General features: G+C 42.2%; 5 protein-coding genes and 1 long non-coding RNA gene across 11 annotated transcripts; 2 read left to right on the top strand and 4 right to left on the bottom strand.

Moving 5' to 3' along the window:
- Positions 1–11: 11 nt before the first annotated feature.
- Positions 12–2,156, bottom strand: LOC132203882 (FAD synthase-like). The gene is made up of 6 exons (XM_059632034.1): positions 1,989–2,156; positions 1,418–1,932; positions 1,244–1,363; positions 867–1,186; positions 636–810; positions 12–583 (listed from the first exon to the last, which is right to left on the bottom strand). The coding sequence occupies exons 2-6, from the start codon at positions 1,928–1,930 to the stop codon at positions 245–247; spliced, it is 1,467 nt and encodes a 488-aa protein (XP_059488017.1). The 5' UTR covers positions 1,931–1,932; positions 1,989–2,156; the 3' UTR covers positions 12–244.
- A 449-nt stretch (positions 2,157–2,605) lies between these two features.
- Positions 2,606–3,618, bottom strand: LOC132203938 (protein Dr1). Its single transcript, XM_059632110.1, has 4 exons — positions 3,423–3,618; positions 3,118–3,332; positions 2,903–3,066; positions 2,606–2,849 (listed from the first exon to the last, which is right to left on the bottom strand). The coding sequence occupies exons 2-4, from the start codon at positions 3,323–3,325 to the stop codon at positions 2,712–2,714; spliced, it is 510 nt and encodes a 169-aa protein (XP_059488093.1). The 5' UTR covers positions 3,326–3,332; positions 3,423–3,618; the 3' UTR covers positions 2,606–2,711.
- Positions 3,619–4,002: 384 nt separating this feature from the next.
- Positions 4,003–6,670, bottom strand: LOC132203907 (E3 ubiquitin-protein ligase RNF185-like). 2 transcript variants are annotated; one of them, XM_059632069.1, is made up of 7 exons: positions 6,535–6,670; positions 5,739–5,905; positions 5,341–5,504; positions 5,142–5,273; positions 5,020–5,074; positions 4,424–4,541; positions 4,003–4,370 (listed from the first exon to the last, which is right to left on the bottom strand). In XM_059632069.1, the coding sequence occupies exons 3-7, from the start codon at positions 5,484–5,486 to the stop codon at positions 4,273–4,275; spliced, it is 549 nt and encodes a 182-aa protein (XP_059488052.1). In that variant the 5' UTR covers positions 5,487–5,504; positions 5,739–5,905; positions 6,535–6,670; the 3' UTR covers positions 4,003–4,272. The 2 variants fall into 2 exon arrangements, with proteins under 2 accessions (XP_059488052.1, XP_059488053.1); XM_059632070.1 differs by lacking the exons at positions 5,739–5,905; positions 6,535–6,670 and adding an exon at positions 5,554–5,709.
- On the top strand, positions 6,215–11,052 carry LOC132203906 (TRPL translocation defect protein 14). The gene is made up of 10 exons (XM_059632068.1): positions 6,215–6,490; positions 7,510–7,577; positions 7,640–7,677; positions 7,950–7,987; positions 8,045–8,310; positions 8,859–8,999; positions 9,050–9,245; positions 9,796–10,015; positions 10,073–10,299; positions 10,350–11,052. Exons 1-10 carry the CDS (start codon positions 6,448–6,450, stop codon positions 10,421–10,423), a joined length of 1,311 nt encoding a protein of 436 aa, XP_059488051.1. The 5' UTR covers positions 6,215–6,447; the 3' UTR covers positions 10,424–11,052.
- A 2,017-nt stretch (positions 11,053–13,069) lies between these two features.
- Positions 13,070–15,064, bottom strand: LOC132204084 (uncharacterized). 4 transcript variants are annotated; one of them, XR_009442506.1, is made up of 5 exons: positions 14,369–15,064; positions 13,933–14,049; positions 13,708–13,834; positions 13,515–13,641; positions 13,070–13,457 (listed from the first exon to the last, which is right to left on the bottom strand). It is a non-coding gene; the product is annotated as an uncharacterized LOC132204084 (long non-coding RNA). The 4 variants fall into 4 exon arrangements; XR_009442505.1 differs by having other exon boundaries at positions 13,070–13,641; positions 14,369–14,593; positions 14,741–15,064; XR_009442507.1 differs by having other exon boundaries at positions 13,070–13,641; positions 14,369–14,593; positions 14,930–14,948.
- LOC132204078 (uncharacterized) lies at positions 14,441–18,101 on the top strand. 2 transcript variants are annotated; one of them, XM_059632327.1, is made up of 7 exons: positions 14,441–15,278; positions 15,439–15,605; positions 15,673–16,045; positions 16,103–16,363; positions 16,427–16,786; positions 16,848–17,085; positions 17,147–18,101. In XM_059632327.1, exons 1-7 carry the CDS (start codon positions 15,250–15,252, stop codon positions 17,420–17,422), a joined length of 1,704 nt encoding a protein of 567 aa, XP_059488310.1. In that variant the 5' UTR covers positions 14,441–15,249; the 3' UTR covers positions 17,423–18,101. The 2 variants fall into 2 exon arrangements, with proteins under 2 accessions (XP_059488310.1, XP_059488309.1); XM_059632326.1 differs by having other exon boundaries at positions 16,103–16,366; positions 17,147–18,100.
- Positions 18,102–18,236: the final 135 nt, after the last annotated feature.

The following is an 18,236-nucleotide window of genomic DNA, read 5'->3' as shown; positions in this document are numbered from 1 at the left end:
ACACGTCAATGTTTGAATGTCATTTTATTTTAGCACAGCATTAACAAAGTAGCAACCTTTTAACAATAATATCAAACATAATTTATTTAAAACAGTTGGTTTTTAGCTCCAAATGAATAAATTGAAAAATACCCTTTTTCATTTTCATAAATATCACTTGATTTTTTTTTAATTATTTGACTTGTTTGTGCCCAAATTAGACACCGACGAAATTCACAGAGGTAAAAATTTGTGCCAAAGTTGATTAGGGCGTCGCCTTGATGTTCCTGCCAGCCCTTTCTTCGGCGCCGTTGACGAGAGCGTGCGCCGGTCTGTACCTGACGACGCCGTGCTCGTCTTCGTACCTGAGGGCCGGGTTGGGTGCGGTGTTGCGCGGGTTGCCCAAGGACGAGTAGCCCTGGTCGTAGAGGCTGCAGTACTCGACGCTCAGCAGCAGGATCGCCTGCCACACCTCGGCGTAGCTCCACTCGAGCAGGGGGAACACGCGCATCACCTGCGGCCACCCTTCGTCCGTCATCTTGAAGGTGCTCAGGGTGGACGAGTACGGGTCGGTGCTTCTGTTGCCCATCAGGACCGCCTCCACCTTCAACATTTACATTTCATTTGTTTCCTTCGAGCAATTTAAAGAGTCCAACCTTTGGATGGTCTCGGAGCAGTCTGTCCACCCCTGGCTTGATCTGCTCGTTGTACTCGATCAGGTGCAGGTTGTACCTTTCGACCGCCGCCTGCAGGAACTGCTCCACCTCCCTGAAAGGCTCTTGGTTCCTGATGTACAGAACCTTGGTCTTTTGGTCGGCCTTGCCTTTTGACCTGTTGAAAGTTTTAAAATAAATGAAATTTTTTAAATAAATAAAATGAACACGAACCTGAGGAAGAGGTGATACAGGTGCAGCAGAAGGGTGCAGTCTTTGCCACCGTTGAAGCTGATGGCGATTTCCGCGTCCGGGAACCTTTGGTGGCACTCGGCGAAAACCTCGAAGGCAGCGCTGGCCTTTTCGTGCGAGTTGAGGTGCAGCAGTTTGTCCAGGGCCAATTTCACGGCGTCCACTTGGACGATCGACTCGGCAGGCAGGGTCGAGGTCAAGAGGTCAAGGGCGCGGTTCAAAGCAGAGCGGCTTCCTGCCTCCACCGTCAGTTTAGTTTCGTACTCGGGGTTTTTCAAAACAGGGTAGCATCCGATCACCACCTGTCAAAAACAAGCCAAATTGTAAAATCGAAAAACTTTCAACAATAAAATTCTCACGTCTGCACAGCTTTTGAGTGTGTCCTCGAGGACGTGCGCCACCAGACTCTCTTCTGAACGCAGGAACAGGTACTCCATGAAACGAGAGCCCAGGCTGGACGGAAAGCAGTGCTGCAGACCCTGAGAAAAGAAATCGTTCCAAAAATTCGAAAATAAAAGGTTCGATTTCCGTACTTGCAGACAAGCTTCGAAGCACTCAGGCAGTCCGGGCAGCACGTACACGTTCCTGACCTTGACCAAGGGGAAGGTGGTGGCCCAGGCGGCCTTCTTGGTCGCCGCACTGGGGTCTGCGTAGAACAACTCGTGCTCCTGAGGAACGCGGGCCATCTTCAGGGCAGGGTTGTTGCGGAGGTCGCGAACGCCGTAGAAGGACTGGACGATCTGCACGAGTTGCTCGTCCAAGACCAGCGGCAGGTCGAAGGTGGCGGCGACCGCCTCAAAGGTGATGTCGTCGTGGGTCGGCCCCACGCCCCCCGAGGTCAGCACGAACGTGTACCTGGCGGACAGCAGGCGCAGTTCCTCGACGATGTCCTCCTTGGTGTCGCTGACCGCCGTGATTCTGCACACCCGCACGCCCAGCCGGTACAGGATTTTGGCGGCGAACGACGAGTTCGAGTCCTGGGTGTGACCTTTGAGGATCTCGTCGCCGATCACCACGATCGCAGCCGTCGGTCTTTGCATTGCCATCGCTGCATCAAAAATTTTCTGTTAAAAAAATTCCAAGACACTAATATAAAATATTTACCTCGATTTTAAGTTTTGTCGCAAATTTACTGCCAATTTCTTGCACAAACTGCTTCACCTTTTGTGTGCAACAGTTTGTTGGAAATTAAACAGAACCAGAAATAATTCTTCGAGCACCATAATGTTGAATCTTTGTTTTGTTATGGCAGCTCAGGGCAGTTGGCAAACTTGGTGATTTCCCAAAGTACCACCACAACAGTCATCACCCCACAAGTGATTTGTGTGGCGGTAATTTGACTTTATAGATTAATTATTACGCGTTATTTCCCCCTTCTTTAAAAATAACTGTTTTCCTTATCAGTTTAAAATAAACAATGTAGAAAAAAAACAATGATAATTGTAATATTATAAGTTTACATTTCGTCCGAGGCCAACGAAATCTGCAACCAGAACCAATCTGAATGATTAATAACATAATGCTTAACCTGAACACAACTTAATTATCCAACTTTTAAGTTGGCCTAGGCCAATTTAAATTAATTTATCTGTTGAAATAGATTATTTGGGCATGTTTAAAAAAAATTAATTTCCAGGAACCAAAAATTCACATAAAATTTTCGAAATTTTCATAAGATTTGGTGCTAAAACATAAAAGCATAGTTCAAATACAAAACTGAATTATAAAATGTTTGCAGAAATGAACAATTTATTTCAATGACAAAACCACAGCAGTCTGTTTTGAAGACGAAACTGGACAAATTTGGCGAGAAAAGAATTGCGGAGGTCAGCAGTAGTCCTCGTCGTCGTCTTGTTCCTCCTTTTTGACCAGCACGTCGGTGGTGAAGGAGGAGCTCTGGTGGGCCGCGGCCGCCTGCACCTCCTGCCACTGGGCCACGTCCACGGCCGCCTGCTCCTCGCGCGCCTGCAAGTTTATTTTGTCAAACAGAAAAAAATTTTAAAAAAACGAGAAGGTACTTTGGCGAAGAGGGCCTGCTGCTGGCGCAGAAGCTCCTCCTCGGGAATGCCGAGGTTCTCGAGGCGGGTGCTCTGGCGGCGCCGCTTGGCCGCCACCGACTTGCACTCCTTCAGGACCGTCTCCGCGGGCAGCCGGTAGTCGCCGAACCCCAGCTTGTCCAGGGCTGACGAACAAAATAAAATTACTCGACCTCCTTTTTTGACCTACCTCATACCCTGCAAGACGTGCTCGGCGTTGATGGTCTTCTTCTGGTTCTGGTTGCAGATTTCGTTGGCCTCGGACGAAATCAGGTGGATGAACTCGGTGCAGCAGTTGAGGATGAGTTCGCGCGAGTCCTGCGCCACCCTGATGTTCGGAATGATTTCCTTGATGATTTTGTTGATGGACGCGCGCGGCAGGGTCAACTCGTCCTCCTCGGCCATCGCGCCCCTGCTCACAATCAAAATTTATTATTGTTAAAGCAACAATTTGCTAACACAAATTCCTAATGCGCGGTCACGTCTAAAGTATATATGTTACCGAAAATGATCAGGAGGCAAGTTGAAAGGCCTGAGACGTCACCGAAAAGAGATTTTGTCTCACAAATTGATGGAAAAACTTTCAATTGCGAACTGAACTTCAAAATCAGCACACAATTAGGTCTTTTGAACTTTAAATTTCCCAATTTCCAGATATTTTCATCTTTTCTTGATGGACCTGAATGCGCCACGCCCCCTAAAACAATAACAAAGACAGTACCAACCGTACAGCATACTTGATTTTTTTATTGTGCTGATGAAGTCATGAGTCATAACCAGAGATATCTGGTCATAACCAAGCTATCCAGCAATAAAAATCCTTTTAGTTGAGAACAAATAACTTTCAAGTAAAAAAACTTGGAAATTCAATTCACATTACCTTCCTCGTTACGTTGGCTACTCTTGCAGTCACAACCAGACCAGAGGCACCAGAGTAGGGCAGCAGTTCTGTTCCTTCTGCTAAAATTTAAGGGCTGAATTAATTAAAAAAAAAAAAAATGAAATAGAGTGAAGAATACACAATCTAGTCTCATATAAGATCTGCTTTGAATTACATTTTGCATAAATGAAAAAGGAAAATATCAAAAATTGCATCCTAATAGATACTGCTTTTTATTATATTCTCAATTATGATACAACAAGCGTAGTGTGAATAACATCTCTCGGACTATCTCGTATTTACAAAATGTACACTGACAAAATTCTAAACGAAATAAAAGGCTCAATAACATGTTGAGACAATTAAATTACACGCAAGGTTGGTAATTTAGTGTGTAAAACTCTCTCTGTCTCGCGCGTACTGGGAGGGTCGATCGGAGTCCAGGAATGATTTTGTTGAATCACAAAAAGGCTCAGGCCAGCAGCAGCCACACGATGAACACGCACGCGATGTACAAGAAGACTCGCGACAGAAACTGCTCCTCCTCGTACTGCGGCGTTCCCACCGGAGCTGCGGCAAAGGATCTTTTAGAATTTGCATTCATTTGCTTTTGCAGGACAAACCAGGGTTTGGTCTCGGCTCTCCAAAGTTGAAAGAAGACGTGAAGAAGCTGAAGGGAAAAGCACCGATGCCAAACGACATCTGGAAACCACCGTCGCCAAATCCAAAGCCTGTGAAGCCCTACAACAAGCATTCAATCAGATGTTTTTAACTCAATTTCATCGAATTTAACTCCAATTAACAGATTTAAATTAATATACACCATTGTTTCATTTTTTGGAACTTAAGTAAAATTATAAATGTTCTGAAACATTTAAAAAAACTTAAAAGTTTACTTTAAATTTCAACATAATTAATTTTTCTTTTGTCTCATTCCTAAAAATGAAAATCGCATTAAACCGTGCTAATTTTAAAGTCCAGTTTCAATTTAAATAATATTAGTCTGACTTTTTAAAGTACTCTTTACAGAGAGAAATCCTCTTCCATTCAGATTAGGCATTCGGAACTTTCAAGAATAATTTGTTGCATTTTTTCTATTTTAAAAACTATGCCACATATATAACATTTTTTTCTGCATAAATTATGCTGTTCTGAATTTTTTTATAGAAAATTAAGTGGGAGGAGAGGTGAGAGGGTTATAGGTGAGAACGAGGCCTACATTTGTATTTTCAGGTTCAGTCCTGTGTCCGGGGGGTCTGGGCGGCACCTTGTTTCTGAAACACAATCGGCCGTGAGTTAGCAAAACTCGCAATTAGCATGTCAAGGTCGAGCTGCTCCTACCTGGGGTCTTCCTGCTTGCCACTGCCTCGGCCGTACAGGGGTATGACCTTGTCCTTGCTGATCACCGCCTTGCACACCGGACACACTTGTCTGTTGGGCCGCGTGTCCAGCCACTGGTGCAGACACGGCCAGCTGCACAAAAAAGATTCTTTTTGCATAAAACAAGCGATTTTTTTTTTAAATTATATCAATTTGTCACCAGAACAAGTGTCCACACATGCTGACAACCGCGTCCCTCGCAGTGTCCAGGCAAATGTTGCACTCGAACATCCTCTCGTCCCTCTCTTTGTTTTCCTCGCCCTCCCTGGACGGGCCGGGCTCGCTGTTGGAAGACGCGGAGGCCATTTTTCAGCTCAAGGTCGCCTGCAACACAACAAGTGTCAAAACAACCAGTAATTATTCGCATTCGCACCTTGATTAAGCAAAGACTTTTTGCTCGATCTGCTCGAGACAATTCAAATTCGCACAAGAATTTTGAGAAAGACAATTACTGCGATTATATAAATTCGAGAGCAGTCGAAGGCTTTCGATAAGAGGCGAAAATGAAATCTCAGACGACACATTAAGCGAAAGGGTGGCGACGAAAATCGTACGTACGGGAGAGACGCGGCGGAAAAGGAGGCCACCGCAGTCCCAAGACTAGGGTGTCGTGTCGCTGCGGTCGGGACGCGTCGTCTGCTGCGCGATCACACCGGACAGGTGTCCCGCAACCGGAACCACATCCGGATCGCTGCGTCCAACGGCAGTAATTGCCAAAATCTAATCTGCAATCAAACGAATCATATGCATCGCAAATAATCGCAAGAGGAGGAGGAGGAGGAGTGGCTCGGACGATTAAAACCGCGGATGAAACCGGTTCTTTTTGAAAAATTCTTCAGCAACCGCTGCACATTTCGGCCCTATTTAGAGTAAAATTTGAAAGTTTTGAAATTATCAACAATATAAATTTGCCAAGAGTGAAAATTTTTGGCATATTGTTGTAAAAAGGGGAAATTTGGGTGGAAATTGTGCGAAATTAACCGGTTTTCGATGCAAAAACCGGTTGTTTGTGAGGACTTCGGAGGTGCGCGTGCGCAATGGGACTCGGACAATATGGGGGACCCTGAAATAGGAGCACGTTCGCCCGCAGCCCTCGAGCTGGTGTAGTCGTGAGGACCGCGGTGCTCGTCCGCCCGCCCGCCAACAGTGGCCGGAAGCACCCTTTGAGCGGAGTCTGCAACAATCGAAGCGCGCAGCCGATTGTCGTGGAGATGTCGAGTCGGTGTTGATCGCCCTACATAGCTCGACCGACCGAACAAACAATAACATGGAGCAGAATCGCAAGGTCTACAAGGTCGTGCTGACCGGAGGTGAGATCCGGCGACCTTCGAGTCCCGCACCCTGGAGGGCCAACCTTTGCGCGCCTCCCTCTCCGCAGGGCGGAGGCGCTTCCGATTTATTTTCCGAATTCGATGCAGGACGAGAGTGCGTTTTTCTTCTCGCCCACGAGGACAAGTTGGTGTGAAAACTGCCCAAGGTCGTCGGAAGCCGCACGTTGTAATTCTCAATGGCACACACACTTGCCGGTCTTCTTGTCGCGTTATTTTGGCTGTCGCTAATCGCCCCTGGCGGCCGCCCACGTGCCACCTTCCGCAGGTGCAGGTCACGTGTGAGACCGGTTCTGCAAAAACTACGACGCAAAAAGAATCTGTAAATTCGCTAAATAAGGCTTTAAGACGTACGCGAATCAATTTTTATTAAACTCCAACAATATAAATTAGAAACTAAACTTTCGAATTGAGATATAAAAAATTCGGATTCAAAATCTGACCAAATCGATTTTGTCTCTTGCTTTTTCCTTGACGAAATTTTTGCTGCCAAGTGGGAAATCATTATTTGAGTCGGAAAATGACGCAAATTAAAATGACACGCACGCGAAGAGGAGATTAGAAGAAGACACGCGACGCTTGCTGCCTTTCGACATACCAACAAATAATGTGATGTATTTATTTATTTCTGTTCACGTTGCACTCGAAGGTGCGTTTATGCTTTCAAGTCGCTTCGTCCTTATCAAGATAACGTTCTGAACAGGTTTCTATTTCGAGACAATTGCGACGTGCTGTCAGCAAAAAGGCGTGGAGAAAAAAAATCGTTGTTAAAAAATAGAGGAAGTTCGTTTTGCGACTGTGGCATTTCTCAGTTATCAAAATTGTCCTTTAAACTAATTTAATTAGCGCGATAGGATTAATTAATGAAGCTGAAAAAATCAAACACTGTTTTTAAATCAATAAAGAGACAAGCGAAATAACATCGTCTGCCTTTCAATCAGTTTTCGGCGCCGCCTCCATTAATTTTCGAATCGAGATTGTAATCCTTGCTCGGTTTGCAGGTCCGTGCGGCGGCAAAACCACCGGCCAGTCCAGGCTGTGCACCTTTTTCGAGAACCTCGGCTGGAAGGTGCGTGCCCCCTCCCCCCACCCCTCTCGCACCCCTCTTCACGGGTCAATCCTTTGTTGCAGGTGTTTCGAGTGCCGGAGACGGCGACCGTTTTGCTCAGGTAATTCGAAATTTGTGATTGATAAGAAAATCGTTAAAGTTCAAGGCTTCTGATTTTCCGAAGGTTATCACAGTCTAAATTTGCTTATCTTGCTTTTCAAACTTGAGTCCTGACGCTGCAATTAATTTTACAATATTTGACCTCTAATTTCAAAATGATTCAATCGAGATGAGGATTTTTCTAAATTCCTGATCAGTTTGTCTGATTTTTGAAAAAAAAAATATTCAAACTCACGCATGTCAAGCGTTCTGACCGAGCGATTTGTGTTTCAGTGGCGGAATCCGGTTCAGCGAACTGTCGGACGACGAAGGTAGGCCAGGTTCGCCCTTTTCAGAGTCAGGGTGTTGATTTGCGGGTGGGGGGGCAGCCATCAAGTTCCAGGAGAACCTGCTGAAGACGATGGTGCAGATCGAGAACACGTTCTTCGAGTTGGCCTCGAGTTGTCCGCGCAACTGCCTCGTGATCTGCGACCGCGGCGCCATGGACGCGTCCGCCTTCATCGCCAAGGACAAGTGGGAGTTCCTCATGTCCAAGAACAACTGGAACGAGATCGAGTTGCGCGACACGCGCTACAACCACATCATCCACATGGTGTCTGCCGCGAACGGTGCCCAGGCCTTTTACACCTTGGAGGTAACTTTTCTTTTTGTTCAACTCAAGTACAAAATATAGTCCAGGAAAGAGAAGTTTTAATCTGTAAAAAATTCATGCCAGTCTATTGGGGATTCAGATACATTTTCTGAGATTTCTACCCTTTGTTGTTAAAAAATTACCTTTGAAAGGTGGCGTATTTTTTAATTTTCGTAATAAGTTTTCTATTCCTTGTACAGACATGGGACCGACGCCACTCGGTAGGAGATTTCATTGGCGTTCAAAATATTACCAAGGTTTTTTTAAATGTGGCTATTTTTGGCGCCAAAAATTTTGATTGTTTGAACAAAGGTCCAAAATTTGTAATTTTTTTATTGGTTTTTTGGCTCTAGCTCTTTTGGAAAACATTTCAGAGAAAAATGTTTCAAACAAAACTTGTAGGAAATTTAATTGTGCACATTTTTTGTACTCAACATTTTCTTCTAAATCCAAAGGGGCAAAAGTTATGAGTGATTAAGAATGGTGGTTTCCGACTCCCAAATTTTTTCCGGGTTACATGGGCAAAAAGGACTAATTTGAAACGGCCGCAGGACCACTCGTGCCGGAGCGAGGGCGTGAGTCTGGCGCAGGAGCTGGACGAGAACGCGGCGGCCGCCTGGGTCGGCCACCCGTACTTTGACGTCATCGACAACACGACCAACTTTGAGCAGAAAATGCGCCGCATGATCGAGGTAATTTGTTACTTTAACTTTCGAGTCCTTTCGAGTAATCCTTGTGGCAGTGCGTGTGTCACAAGCTGGGCGTCGACACCGGCGACAGGCTCAAGGTGAACGCGAGGAAGCGCAAGTTCCTGGTGCAGGGTCCGCTGCCGCCGGTCGACGCGTTTCCCAAGTTCCAGGACTTTGACGTGGTGCACCACTACCTGCAGACCAGCACGCCTCACATGCAGGCCAGGCTGAGGAAGAGAGGCCAAAACGGTGCGTCAACATAAAAGCAGCAAATTGGCCAAAGCCAATGTTCAGTCCAAATCCAAAATCATTAAGGCAGCTTAATATTTATGAAATTCAAAAGTTTGGGGGTTGTGAAGACTTGAACTCTGGTGTCAAGTTTTTTGGTTAAAGATCAAACATAATGCAAGTACGCTGGAACTGTTCATACAAATCGTTTTGGTTCACCTCAAATTTAACTTTGAATTAAAATTTCTATAATGTTTCCTAAGTAAATCTGCTTTTATGGAGGATGTGTGATGCACCAATTGATTCCTTTGCACCTTTTTTAAATTGTCACCAGAAAATTGAGTGTCGCTGCTTAAGATTTAAAGAATTTAATTAAAAAAAATTGTCTTTGCAAGTAGGAAATTGACACTTTATCTGGAAACAGATATAAAATATAAAAAAATTGCTAACATCGGAAAAAACTCAATAATTGCTTCTTTTAAAAAAGGGAAACTTTTCATTGGATTGGCGCATTTGAAGTTGAAATTTTGAGCAGATTGGAAAAAAACTAATTTGAATTTTGTTTTTTCAGGTCACTGGAGCTACATCCACACGATCAGGCGGCCGGCCGTGGAGAACCAGGTGGTGGAGGTGAAGACGCAGTTGTCGCAGCGCGACTACCAAAACCTGCAGGCCCAGGTGGACGAGTCGCACTTCACCGTGTACAAGACGAGGCGCTGCTTCATCGTCACGGTCAACTTTGTGCGCAAGGGCGGCGAGGCGCAGGAGGACCCCGAGGTGTGCCAGCAAAGGTAAGAACGAGTGGGTGTGTCCGTCCTTCTTTATTGGTAACCTTTGCTCGTCCGCAGCCAGTACTTCCAGCTGGACATTTACCAAGAGCCGTGCCACGAGCGGTGCAAGGGGCTGATGTTGCTGGAGACGTACACGTCCCTGGACGACGAGGGCATCAAGAAGTGCCTGCCCAAGTTCTTGAACGTCGTCGACGAGGTCACCGGCAAACCAGACTACTCCATGTTCAACCTGTCGCTCAAGGAGGACTGGAAGAACAGCAAAAAGTACTGCAACTACATGCCAGGTACCAAAATTTTCCTTCTCGAACCTCGAAATGACTCTTTTTTTTTGCAGTGAATGGGCAGGATCCGCACCTGGTCAAACTGGTGCGGCAGAAGAGCCAACAGGTGAACGGCTCGTCCACCTGAGGCCTCGAGTCGTGCTTCTTAAGTAAAGAGTGATGTGGTTACCGGCCCTCGACTTTTTTCCTTCGGCCACTTAATTTTACGATTGATTCTCATTTAGCCAACACAACTAAATCGTATTCAGAGCTACTTAAAGGCAGGAGTGTTTTTTCCCCTACCAGACACACACTCTTGTATGTACTTTTGATGATATTAATTTACGAATCGTATTTGCTCCGTTTTTGTGCGGGAGCCGAAAATATCTTTGTGCAATATTTTTGTAAATTCAAAAATGAAAGTTATTTATGAAAAGAGACGGGAGACAATTTTCTAACAGCGAGATGTGCGTTTTATGAATTTTGGTGACCTCTTTTGAATGGACTATTCTAACACCTAGCTCTAAAAACGCTTACATTTTTCCTCGGTAGTGCAGGAAGAAATGATTCGCATGTTTCGATTTTCATCCTGGAGGTGCCGTTTCATTTTTGTATTTTAGCTAACGAAAAAACATAGTCATGTTATGAATAACAAATCTTTTTATCCTTTTAGGTGCCATAATAATATTGTCAAGTTCACTGAACTTTTAGTTTGGTTCATTTCTGTCAAAATCAAAACTTTAGATTGAGAAATAAAAGTGATTCTTTTATTATAAACCTTTGGTTTGTCTGTTTTGTGCCACAACCTCTTCAGTTTACATTTTTTTTTATGGTAATTCCTTTTCTAAAGATATTAAAGACAAAACAGTCGCAATAAGCTTTGGTTTTAACAAAATTCTGGAAATAAAGTAAGATTTAATCGTTTTCCTGATATACTGGTTTTGCCATAGGCAACATTACTTTGAATTGCAGATTAATGTAACTTAAAAATCCCGTTGCAGGTTTCATGTGGAAAATATTTATAAAATTATATCAAAGTATCCTACATTTGAATATTGGGTGCACTCGCAAATTACTATCAAATATTTTTTAGAGATAGAGTATTTATTGAACACAACTAGGTGTACAACGGGTGTCTAAAGCTAATTTGTCTTCCTAAAATTAATTTTACAATTAAGCTTGTTTCGATAATTATTACAAAGTACAAAATTAGTTAATTTTGATTTTTGCAGCCTCTCTTAGGCTTAGTTTTCGTTCATTACATTCAAGAATATGATATTGTGAACATTTCTTACCGCAGTGCTTGCATTCACAATCTATTGTCGCTTGAGAATGAAAATTTTTATTCTTACAAAATAAATAGTGGTACCCGTGACAGGCAAATCTCGTAAACACTTGGCGATCACTGAACATTGCACATTGCCAATTTTTATTCTTCATAGTTTCTGTCTCGTAGAACTCATCACATATCTCAAGTTTGTTTAAATATTTAGACACACAAAATTTCTGGAATGCTTCAGTTTCAGTTAGAGAATATTTTACCTGTAAGTCCGATACAAAGAGATCAGTGTCAACTAATTCATACACAAATCTAGATCTAATATACTTGGACAGTCCTAAAACTCTTTTTAAATATCTTGTTTTGACTTCTTTTTTACTTCTTATTACTACTACTCCATCTTTATTCAAACATTATTATGGAAAAAATCACAAATCATAATTAAAATTTAAATGGCAATAAGCAACAAATTTTACATTACAATCAACTTGATTATTTCTGGAAAAACAACCTGAAAATAATGTAGAGGCAGAGAACAGAAAGGCAAACTGCTTTTTTTAAGGAGGCAAGAAAAGTGATCCACTGTTTCTCGACCGTCGTGTGATTCGACCAAAGAAGCAAATCTGCACCTTTCAGCGACAAACCACTTTGAATCTCGGCGGGAGCAGTGCGAGGTAGTGAATTGCAACTTCTGCGTTAACAAATTATATTTAATATAATATGGTAATTTAAAGGAACAAAAATAGAATAACATTGCGTAGATTGTTATTTTAAAATTTATATGAAAAGAGTAGACGTGAAAATGTGAGATAAAATGTTTTAGATTGAGAAACGTAAATCATTTTATTCATATTTTAATAAATTAGCATAGTCAAGGCCATACAATATCAAAATCACACTCAAAATAATGTGGACACATCAAGGGAAAAGTGGTGTCATTTTTAAAAAGTTGCCCTGCTGTCTTTTATAAATGCACATAAATAAATAAGTAATATCAAAAAATTCGGGAAAAAAATTGTTCAAAAGACGAAAGATTTTTAGCTAATTATTTTGAGGTTCTGTGGCCGCCCTGGCCCTCGTACTCGAGGATCAGAGACGGGCGCACACCTCCTGCCCAGAGCAGGGATGAAATCCTCAATGCAAAGCGCCCCCTTCGCGCCTGAACTACCCGCAATATAATTCTCGCTCCTAAACAATGACTTGGTTCCGTCTCTAGGTTAATCTGCCGTTCCAAAGTTTTATTACCACAACTATCCACGAGCTGGTTGACTCATCAAATCTATTACACCTTTCAGGTACTCCGGAGCGGTCAAGATGGTCCCACCGGTAGGGCAGCCATAGACCAACTCCCCCTCCAAGCTGTCCGACTCGAAAGCCAAATACTGTCCGACTTGTGCACTAGGGGCTCCTCTATGGGAAGGCCACCACCCTCCTGTACTTTTCCTTTTCCTCCGCCACCTGGCGGGCCAATTGGTTTACAAAAGGTAAAGCAAATAAAACTTACAAGAGTATGGTTGTGAAATAGAAGAAGCTTTTTATTTCGAAAACAAACATGATTTTGTTTACAGCAAAGTAATACAAACGTCTACCTTGTAGACATAATTTAAAACATAATAAAGAGAGTAGTTAATTATTTACAAATTGCTGGTCCTTGTTCAATTGCCTGATCCTTTATCCAATTTCTCCTTTACCTTCCTCCCTGCGTGGAAAAGCAGAACCAAAGATAATTCTAAATTAGTAATTTTCCTCCATTCATATTTGCCTGCTCCCTCTCTGGGACCATGAATCAATTAATCTCTTAGCCGAGTACCGCCCATCCATATCAGGCGCCAAACCCAATTCATGTGTCGACCATAAGTATGGTCGGCGCAGTTCAAAAGGTCCAGAATTTGCAAAGATCAGTCTGTGAGTAAATAAATTCAGGGTTTTGGAGAGCTTCAAACAAAATTTTTCACTGGACCAAGGCAAGGAGCCGCAGTCATCTCAGTGCCTTCTTTTCCCTTCTTTTGACTGGTCCAAATTTTGCAGCGGGTAAATCACCAGACCTGAGAGGCGCCTGTCTATCCATCAAATGGTTTGCTCCACAGCTAAAACAAAATGGGTTAAATAAATAGTGATGTCAAAGTGAATCGAATATAACGAATATAACAAACCTTCTGGTTCAAAGTCAGAGTCGATCGACGTCACTGCCTTCATCAGAGGCTTCGCTGGTGACAGGCGAGGTTACAGGTGTGCTGGTCAGATTAGCCACCAGAAGCGCGACCGCTCCGCTGGTTGAGGCTGCAACAAAAATTAAGCCGAGTTACTTTTGAGGCTGGTGGGATGAGATGAGGCAATTTTTGGAAGTCAACAGTGGAAAATAAAAGCATTTTCAATACCTTCCTCAGGAGGATCCTGCTTGAAACAAGGAGATCTCCTCAGCTGCACCGTGGGAGGCTTGGGATCGCGTTTCTTGCGACTCCTTGTGGGCTTGGAAGCAGCGACAAAGTTCTGAGCTGAAACCAAGTGAGAATTATTAATTCAACAGTTAAAAACATAACATGTTTAAAAAAAAGCACTTGGTTTGAACTTAAGATATTATTTAATGTTTCTTGTTTCAGCCCATATAATAATTCAGAAAAATTGAACTCTTTGATTAGTAAAACTGAAAAATTTCCCATGCCACAATTGAACTTGGGAAAAATAATTACCAATACTTTACAATACCCGCAATTTTTTACAATTTCATACTCATTCTACCCTTCATGGCTGGACTTGATTATCTTTCCAATTAATATACTTCTTTCTAAAAAAAAAATTCATAGAAATCCTCACCTGTTCTTAGATTCTCAAATCTTTCATGAGTCTCTAGCCACCGAATGTAGTGGCGCAGCTGACATGAGGAGGCATATTCGTCGCTCAGCCAGATTCACCAACAAAGTCGGACGCAGCCCCTGCCTGATTTCAGGAGGTTGGCGGTGCAGGTGGCTCTGAAGAGAGATTCGTTTTCGCCAACAGAATCGACTGAGCAAAATTGCAAAATTGCTACAAACTTGGCGGCTGAAACAAAAAGAAAAGGTGTTTGAGATAAATTATTACATATACGCAGAGTCAATTTTGCGCAATTTTGTATGACGACTATGACGGCGGGCGAATCGGCACCGAATCGGCCGAATTTAGCAATATTGTTATTATCGTTCCGCAAACTTGTTCCTCTTTGCAGATTTTGCAGGTCCAGAGTCCAGAGGCTGCAGAAGTGCAGATGCAGAGAGGACATCAGGGCAACTCAGGGCTTGCTCAGGGCACTCAGGGCAGCACCGGCGACAAGTGTTGTGCAAAGGAGTTGCGGCGATCCGACCAACGTTGACCAAAATCAATGTTATTACCCCATTTCACCAGAGAAAAGGTGATTCAGTTGATTTATTCAGCTAATATTGTAGCTTTTGCCACTTGATTATCTTGATTCGCTGAGGAACGCGAATCTACGGACTGAAAAACACAACACTCCCGTGTGTTCGCCGTGTTTTGTTTGGGGGGGGCGTGGCCACTGTGGCCAGAAGGTTTTTTTTTGTTTTTGTTGGTTTTTTTCTTGCGAACAAACCAGCGTGCATCGCGCTTGCCGTTCTTGTCAATCGGAGACTGATAGGAGCGATTGTGATTTAATTTTGGACATTATTTATTATTTAATTTCGTTCGTATAGTCCAAAATATAGAAGATGGAACACAAAGACTATAAAGACATGAGGTGAGATTTTAATTTGTTAATTTATTAAAAACAATTTATAAAAATTTTGAAGTTATATTATAAGATTTAAGCAAAAATTAGTGACACGTTAAACCAAAGTAAAAGTTAGTTGCTTAATAAAATAGCAAATAGCATTAATAGCATCCTTTCAATTTGGCAGCCCAGCCGAACGCCGCAATTTCGTCAAAGTGGTTGAAAGCAGGAGAAGAAATTACGGCTCACAAGCTACTTCCAAAATTGAAAGACTGAAGACGCTGTCGATGAAAACAATTGTCCAGAACTACATGCATTTCATCGCACAGAAACCCAGTTCACTGAGACATTTGCGTAAATATAAATAAAACTTGGCAATTATTTTTAGCTGGATATGTTAAAATCTGAATTAATTTTACAGCCAATTCTCTCATCCAAGAGTTCCTGGAGTTGATGGGAGGCAAAAACAAGAAATTATTACCGATGTTTCCAATTTTTCAAAGGTTGTTGCTCAAGAAACTGCTCAACTCGAACACGACCGAATTTGATGGATGCAAATTTTCTCCGGACGGAACGAATCTTTTTACTTGGGAAGATATTTTTGGCCACCTATTGAAAAAGTGTCCAAAAATGTCCAAATTTGTCCAAATTTACGACTTTTATTGGGGCGTTGATGCGGCTTTTCCCATGGATGATTTTCTCCGGTGGACTAAGTTGGAGCACGCCAGCATCAATCGCTACGTCTGCACTGACGAGCACTTAGATCTCATTCAACAGCACTTGCCTCAACTCAAGTACCAACACCATTTCTTATTTTCGAGTACATTTAGTAAATAAAATATCGATTTCAGGTACCTCCACATTGGCATGGCGGAGAACACCGAAAAAGCAGCCGTCGCCTTTTCAAAGATGCAGAATCTCAAACACCTCAGCATCACTCCAGGCTTGAGAAATGCGGAGATTGATTATCAACTTCTAACACACTGCGCCGGTCGAACACCAAATCTGCAAAAGTTTAGCCTTTACGACGAACCATTTGAATGTGCCCCGTTTGATTTAGTCTCGATGTTCTGGAAAATGTATTGGTACAAAAAAATCACCATCACAGACGTGTAGTAAAAATTAAATTTGATGTCGTAAGGATGATCGATATTAAGATATTCTTTAATTTTTAGTATTGTACTTCCAATTGATGGCAACTGGCCGCCCAATGTGTCTGTCGAGTGCCTTGTAATTTACTTTGACCAGAGCTCCAAGGAGGAGCATTTCAAGAGACTGTCTACTGTGCCTTGCTCACCTGCACAACTTAGTATTGCTGCCGACCCCAGCGATATCTACAAACTAGTCAATATGTTGGGCCAGAAAACCAAAACCATCAGCATCAGATCAGATGACATCGAGCAGAAGTTGCCACTTGACCTTTTGGTCGTCCTCGAGCACTGCCCAAATTTAGAGCATTTGGACTACGGCCCTGACGGGTTCTGCTCACCGGAAATCATCAGGAATTCGCCAGAAAAGTTCAGGAACTTGAAATCGTAAGCACTACAAATGTTTGTGTTTCCATGTGGAGATTATTCAATCATTTTCTCTCTTCAGTTTTGAGTCCATTTATATTGTTAACAAAGATCTTGAAGAAGACTCGAAAGCAAATGGATTTTACAAACAGTTCCTGCTTGGCTCTGAATGCCATGACTGTAAATACCTGCAGGTTGTGAGCCATAGTCACGTTCTGGCCATTTTGGAGGCTGCAGCTGAACGGCCCAATTGTCTGAAGCTTGTAGAAAAAGTCAGTGTGCTTTTGTACAAAGATCCAATGTTGGAGTCTGTCCTCAAGGTACTGCTATTTTCTTTATGCCAAATAACCTTTTAACAGACTTTTTGCACCATAATTTTAGATGGTCCAGCGCCTCATCTTCTGCTCACCAAATCTAGTAAAAGTTTTTCTCTGCCTTAAGAACAAAACAACCACGTCCACCCTCAGCGCCATTGAAAAAGACCACAGTTGGTTCAAACAACTCGTCACCAAAGTTGGTGTCGCTTGCTTTTTTGTGCCAAACTCCCATCATCTCCTGGAATCAAGTTTTTATGAGAGGCACTACAGCTCTGAATTCATGGAAAAAAGTGATGTTAGCAGCTCAGACGAAGAGAGTGATGATGATGTCGTCGTGTAGTGAATTCAATGAAAGAACTCGGCGAATTATTATTTTGTCTGCTTGGTAAGAGATCCATGTTAAACTAAAGATCTCAATTTCCCTTCGTAATCATTGTGATTGAATTTTAAATTGTATTTTATAGAAATGAATTAACACGACGAATTTAACATTTTGAAGCTTTTATGAGAAAACCAAGGTGCCAAAACTATTTCTTATTTGCAGATTGTTTGCATTTAGATTAAATCAAATAGTCAGAAAGCCTGCTGTGATTCAAAATGAAAATTTCTTGTATTCCTATTAAAATTTGAAAAATTACAGCCTCTTGCAAAAATGCTTATAATAAGTCAAGTCTCGCTTTGTCCGTCCCAACATGAGCACCATGACTGCCTTGATCTTAAACTAGTTGTTATGTAAACAAAATCAAAGTATAATAATAAATATTTCAAATATTAATACTGTTTTCACTTGCCGGAAATCAGATTCAATTTTTCTTTAAGTGTGTCTCAGCTTTTTATTTTCTTTAAAAATTTATCATAATAATATTTCACAACTTGCGATCACTTTTTGTGATTTGTTAGACAATTGCTCCACTACAGTTTGAAAATTTGCACATTTTTGCTTGATGCAACAATGCAATTTTGTTTCCAATTGTTTTAGCCAATTTTCTGCACGGCTATCAACAATAGAAAAACTAATAGATTTAAACGTTGCATGCATTATTGGTTTATTTTTGTTGTGAATGATATATTATATATATTTGTAATATCTTGTTTTTGAATTATCAAATTACTATTTCAAGAAGTCTTCTTGTACTTTTTCTTTTTTCAAATTT

The sequence above is a fragment of the Neocloeon triangulifer genome, unplaced genomic scaffold (assembly GCF_031216515.1).
Source record: "Neocloeon triangulifer isolate White Clay Creek 2 clone unplaced genomic scaffold, ASM3121651v1 ptg000020l, whole genome shotgun sequence".
Taxonomy (NCBI): Eukaryota; Metazoa; Arthropoda; class Insecta; order Ephemeroptera; family Baetidae; genus Neocloeon; species Neocloeon triangulifer.
This window is presented reverse-complemented; position numbering and strand designations above follow the sequence as displayed.